General features: G+C 59.3%; 1 protein-coding gene across 1 annotated transcript; it reads right to left on the reverse strand.

Annotated features, from left to right (window-relative positions):
* Window positions 1-489: 489 nt before the first annotated feature.
* LOC117869521 lies at window positions 490-5,201 on the reverse strand. The gene is made up of 3 exons (XM_034756426.1): window positions 4,973-5,201; window positions 2,544-2,879; window positions 490-1,001 (listed from the first exon to the last, which is right to left on the reverse strand). The coding sequence occupies exons 1-3, from the start codon at window positions 5,025-5,027 to the stop codon at window positions 634-636; spliced, it is 759 nt and encodes a 252-aa protein (XP_034612317.1). The 5' UTR covers window positions 5,028-5,201; the 3' UTR covers window positions 490-633.
* Window positions 5,202-5,963: the final 762 nt, after the last annotated feature.

Here is a 5,963-nt window from a genome sequence, read left to right on the forward strand (position 1 = left end):
GAGGGAGCTGGAGGGGGCATACACTTGGGGGGTGCTTGAGGGGTGTGTGGCTACTGGAGGACGTACCTGGGGGGAATACTGGAGTGGTATTTAGGGAGTGCTAGAGGGGTGTGTGTACTGGGAGGGGTATCTGGGGGTGCTAGAGGCAGTACCTGGGGGGTAGTGGAGAAGGTACATGGGGGGGTACTGGAGGGGGTATTTAGGGGGTGCTAGAGGGGTGTGTGTACTGGGAGGCGGTATTTGGGGGTGCTGGAGGCAGTACCTGGGGGGTACTGGAGGAGGTACCTGGGGGTACTGGAGGGGGTATTTAGGGGGTGCTGGAAGGGTGTGTGTACTGGCAGGGGGTACCTGGAGGCAGCATATGGGGGGTACTGGAGGAGGTACCTGGGGGTACTGGAGGGGGTATTTAGGGGGTGCTGGAAGGGTGTGTGTACTGGCAGGGGGTACCTGGAGGCAGCATCTGGGGGGTACTGGAAGAGGTACCTGGGGGTACTGGAGCGGGTATTTAGGGGGTGCTGGAGGACAGAGGATGAAAAAAGAGGTGATGTCCAGGAAGCCCCGGACAGGTGGTTACCCAGCTTGCCCCAGCAGCTGCCCTTTCTCTTCTCTCACCCAGGGACCCCGGCTCTTCCGTTAGCTCCTCGTCTTCACGTGGACAATAGCCACCACGATGCAGAGGGGCACATAGACGGCCGCGATGATATAACCCTTCAGAGTGCAGTGGCACGATCCCTGGCTCCCACCGCCCTCCTGCCCTCCCTCATCACCTCCCGCCAGCGTGGTCCTCCTGCCTGTGGTCACAGGCGCTCCGCCTCCTGGGGGGCCCGTCGATGTTCTCCGTCCTCCTGCTGGGGGGCCCGTTGATGTTCTCCGTTCTCCTGCTGGGGGGCCCGTCGATGTTCTCCGTTCTCCTGCTGGGGGGCCCGTCGATGTTCTCCGTCCTCCGCCTCCTGGGGGGTCCGTGGTTCCTCCTTTGCCAATGTCCCCTTCCTGCCCACGTTCTTTGCCGGGGATGGAACACAAGAATTGCACGTGAATAGCAATTGTGGTTTCCTGCCATGCACGGCTGGGGCTGGGGGGTTGGTTTTAGATCTCTGGCCAGAGACGCTGGGACAATGTGTCTGGTGAGGGTGCTGAGAGCCATGGAACCAAACTGCCAACCGTGCATAGGATGGAAACCACATCAAGCCAGGGGGTGCGGCAGCCCCCCCGCTCCCAGTTCCAGCCCCTGTCTCCAGCCCCAGAGCTGCGGGAGGGGCTTTCTCAGCTCGATCTACAGCAGCGTCTTTAACGCAGACAGGCTGCCGGCGTTTCGTGCTGCGTGGAGCCCCCCAGTGAGACTCCGTCGGCTTCAATGGGGCTGCACCGATTGGCCCCAAACGCGGATTGGGCCCCCGTGGCATGGGTTGGATTGCAATGGAAACGAGAGGGAACCGAGGAAGAGGAGAGAATGGATGGATTCCTCCAGGGCTCTGGCCTGTGCTTGCCCTGTGGTCTCATGCCACATTGGGCAATATGCGGAAGTGACAAAAATAGCATGTGTCTGACAGGAGGGGGTGCCTGAGCCTCGTGGCACCTAAAGGTCACCACCCCCACCCGACTTTCTGGCCCCCTGCCCTGCGGGGTGGCTGCCGAGAGACGCCGCGTCCTTCCCCCTGCCTGACAAGAACCCACCGCTGGCGCTGGGAATTTTTACCCATCGGCTTGAGATGAGTCACAGAATCTGACAGTCTCTTTCCCACTCCTCCTGCCCCTGCTGGGGCTAATAAAACTCAACCCAACTGGGATCAGGGCCCTGCTGCGCTAGGTGCTGTACACCCTCTTAAGCAGACACTCCCTGAAGAGCTTACACTCGGAAGAGATGAAGGAAGGGGTAGTCAGCTTCCCTGTGTCTACAGCTGGGGAAACCGAGGCACGGAAGGACAATGTGACTTGCCCAAGGTCACACAGCCAGGCAGTGGCAGCGCTACGAATTGAAGCTAGCTTTTCTGAATCCCAGGTCAGTGCCTAAAAGCTGCCCTTCCTTTCCGGGCCTGGCTTCGCTGCAGAGTGAGCCTGGGTGGTCAGCACCCAGGGCCGAGCCCCCGGCTTAGCCTCGCCCGGGTGTGAGTTTGTGTCTTCGCTCATTCTGCGCATCCCCGTGTGTCTGTCCCGAGGACTTCTGGGGGCACTTCCCATGGCGCTTGGTGCTGTGGCAGGCTGAGCCGCTCTCTTATTCTTTCCCAGTGAATTGGGGGAGACCTTGTCTGTCCTTCTGGGCACACGGGGGGCGAAGAGGGGGATGGTGGGAAGGCACTGGAGGACTATCAGCACTGGAGCGGCTCAGCCGGCGTTCACGCTGCAAAGGGGGTGGGTGACCAGCCTGTGTGAACACGGCCCCTGTGTGCTAACCCAGCCCCTGACCTGAGTCGGCTAGCCTGGGCTGAAAGCACCCCCAGACCGGAGCGTTTGTGTGTGGACAGGAGCGGGGCTGGGGTAACACCCGGGTAGGAGCCCAGGCTAGCGCAGTCCCATGTGCTGAGCTGCCGGAGGGACTGACTTACCTCGCACTGACAGCTCATAGGAGAACGCCCTGGGCTTGGTAGGGTCTGAGGCGATATCCACAACGGCGCGGTACGGCCCCTGGTCCTCCAGCCGCAGAGCGCGGATCTCCAGGGAGAGGTTCCCGGCGTGGATGGCCAGCCGGTGGCTGAAGTTGGGTAAGAAATTGACGTTGAACGCCTGGGCCTGGGGTTTGGCCTCTGCGATGTGAGTGCCCTGCCTTTCCGAAAACCACAGGATGCGGACGATGTCCCTGGCCACGGGGCGCAGGGCGGGGAAATACACGGACTCACCCACCAAGCCCTCCAGCTGCACCTGGCCGGAGGAGAGCCACAGACCTGCAAGGAGAGGGGAGGCAGGAGGGCATGGGTGAATTGAATAGGGATTCTTACACGGCAGGGGGAGTTGGGCCCATCGGTCCATAAAAATCAGCACTGGGGGGGACACGCCTTTCCAGAGCCATGAATAGAACCCAGAAGTCCTGAGTCCCAGTTTAGTGCTCTATCCACTAGATCACACTGCCTCCCCTAATTGATTTACATGGGGGCTTATACCAGGATATGCTCACGTGTGAATTTAAAGTGCTGTAGTTATACCAGTATAATGCCCCACGATGCATCTCCCACGGTAGGGCGGACGCAGGGCATGACAGCGGGCACGCGGAGCCCGGCGGCCGCGCTCTCTTGAGTTAGGCTGCAGTGTGACAAAATGCCCGAGATCAACTCGGCCTCGGTAAATCCGGAGAGGAGACAAATCCAGAGTGCTAGGGGCTGTACAGGTCCAGCCCCGCTGGATTAAGTGGGACAGAAGCAGCGACTAGCCGGGCGGTCTCTGTCCGGGGGAGCTGGGTCACTCTCAGAGACTAGGCCCTGCGAAGACCTTTCGTTTCCCCGTTCTGCAGAACTTGCCTCTGTCATCCCCATGGGGATGTGAAACCCCCTGGGAGTGGGCAGCAAGGCCTCTTCCATTCGCCTCGATGCTGGATGGGGTTTTTCTCTTGCTGTCATAAATCCACCCCCCAGAGACGGACTCTAGGTCGAAGAAGGGTTCTTCCGTCAACCTCACGGTGTCTACATCGGGGCTTCGGTCAGCTTAACTGTGGCTCTCGGGTACGAATTTTTCACATCCCTGAGTAACGTAGCTCCATTTTAGGTGTAGACCTGTCCCTAGTGAGATTTGAGAGGGGACGTATCTCTGGGTAACCCGAAGACCCCGAGTTATCAGAGCCAGCGCTACCACAAACCCTGCCAGGGAAATTAAATCTCCTGGGTCAGGGCACAGGGGTGGCTCCAGCGAGTGCCTGGGGCGGGAAGCCCCGGGGGGTGGCAGGCAGGCTGCCTTCGGTGGCATGCCTGCGGGAGGTCCACCAGTCCCACGGTTTCGATGGCAATTCGGCGACGGGTACGCCGAATCCGCGTTACCAGCGGACCTCCTGCAGGCATGCCGCCGAAGGCTGCCTGACTGCCGTGCTTGGAGCGGCAAAATACATAGAGCCGCCCCTGTCAGGGCGTAAACCCATTTCTCAGTATTAGAGACCAGGGTGAGACATACAAGGTGTGTATGTGCGGCGGGGGGGACTTCCCCACATCTGCCCACTGCGGGGTTCTTGCACCTGCCTCTCAAGCTAGCCACGGTCAGAGACGGGCTACCGGGGCTGGGAAACTCCCTCCCAGCTGCTGTATGGACACTAGGGGACAGACTCACTTTCGTGTGGTATTGGGGACTTTAAGGGGGGAGCTTCGGGTGTGTCTACACTGTATGCTAAGCCTGGTCTGTGGGACCCGAGCTTGTGGACTCGGTGTTTCCAAGCCTGCGTTTGAGCGTCCACACTGCATTGTAAACCTGGGCTTACAGTGGCTGGACTCAACTCACAGCCGTGCTAACGGGTCCACACTGCGTTACGCAGACCTGCTGACTGGGGTCTGGGGCTTGAGCTGTGTCCGCACGGCAGAATGACAGGGCTTGGAGCCAAGTCTGAGCAGGTCTCGGGCTCTGACCCACTTCTCCTAGCAGAGTCCTAGGACCTAGCTTATTGACCTGAGTCAGGCTGATTTGTGTGTGGACGCAAGGGCGGGTTGAGCTCAAACCTGAGTCAGACCCTGGGCTTGGTGCTCGGTGTAGACACACCCGGAGCGTTCGGGTGGGTGGCTGTGAAGCTCTTGTCATGCCCAGCCACTTGGAACGAGACCCAGAATAAAGCAGGCGTCTTGCAAACACCTCCCGCACTAAGCGGTCACTGAGCGTCACCACCTGACAATACAATCCAAGAATCCCAAAGGGGGTTTAAAGTTACCTGCTCCACTCCCCATCCCTGCCTCCGCCAGCCCCAGGGGAACTGCAAAGCCGGCTGCACTGGTCAAGAGAGCCCCATCGCCCCATCCCAGAGTGGTTCCAGCCCACCAGATAAACAAGAGGCCCCTTTGCTACTCACCCCCTGGAGCCACTAGCAGGAGGCTATGGAGCAGCAGCCCCATGGCTGGCCCCATGCCCCGGACTTCTGCTTTCGGGTAACTGCGCTGCAGCGTCTCTGTGTGAGCGGGTGTGGGGGCAGGGGTCTTATAAAGGCCCTGTGCGGCGCACAGGAAACTGGGCTTGGCCACAATATGCCCGTGTGTTAGTTCGCCTTTCCTGCCAAAGCTGGATGTGTGTGGCAAGCCGTGGTCAAATGCATCCGCAGAGGAGGTGGCTCGGGGGGGAGTAGCCAGGAGTGGTGTTAGGATTTTGCTGGCAGCCCAAGGAAAAGAGCACACTGAATGGTATTGCATGGAGGCAGTGGGTCCTAGTGGCTGGTGGCCAGGACTCCTGGGTTCTATTCGTGGCTCTAGAAAGGAGAGTTGTCCAGTGAAAACTGAAGAGGGACTTGGTGTCATTTCTGCTGGCGTCTGTTCCCAGCTGCAGGCGGGATGGTGTTTTAACCGCTAGAGCAACAGACTGGGAGACAGGACACCTGGGTTCTGCACCTGGCTCTGCCACTGAGTTGCTGCCTGGCTTTGGGCAGGTCACTTCACTGCCTCCTTCTGCCTCAGTTTCCCCCTCTGCGAATGGGCATGGCAATCCTTCTGTTTGCGAAGTTCTTCAGATCCTTGCATGAAAGGTCCCACAGCTGCACAAAGTCTTGCTTCTCCTATTCGTTGTAATGGAGCATTTAAACCTCGGGGGGCTATTTAATGCACCCCACACCTTCAGTTCTTGGGTAACAGCTGGGGACCACCCACTGCTTATTTTGTAATGGAAGAGGGGCTGGGGCTCAAGCAACTTTTTTACTTTCATAAGTGATGCAGCAAGGCCAGAGGTGCCGGGGCTCTGAACTGCCAGGCCCAGAATCATAGAATATCAGGGTTGGAAGGGACCTTAGGGGGTCATCTAGTCCAACCCCCTGCTCAAAGCAGGACCAATCCCCAGACAGACTTTTGCCCCAGATC

Source organism: Trachemys scripta, chromosome 24, assembly GCF_013100865.1.
Source record: "Trachemys scripta elegans isolate TJP31775 chromosome 24, CAS_Tse_1.0, whole genome shotgun sequence".
Classification (NCBI taxonomy): domain Eukaryota; kingdom Metazoa; phylum Chordata; order Testudines; family Emydidae; genus Trachemys; species Trachemys scripta.

What these genes read in the sequence shown, in the direction of transcription:
- LOC117869521 (XM_034756426.1), bottom strand. Translation starts at nt 5,027, where the DNA reads ATGGGGCCAGCCATGGGGCTGCTGCTCCATAGCCTCCTGCTAGTGGCT. An exon ending in CCTGCTAGTGGCTCCAGGGG is followed by an intron (nt 2,880 to 4,972) that starts GTGAGTAGCAAA and finishes CTCTCCTTGCAG; the next exon opens with GTCTGTGGCTCTCCTCCGGC. An exon ending in CTATGAGCTGTCAGTGCGAG is followed by an intron (nt 1,002 to 2,543) that starts GTAAGTCAGTCC and finishes TCCCCGGCAAAG; the next exon opens with AACGTGGGCAGGAAGGGGAC.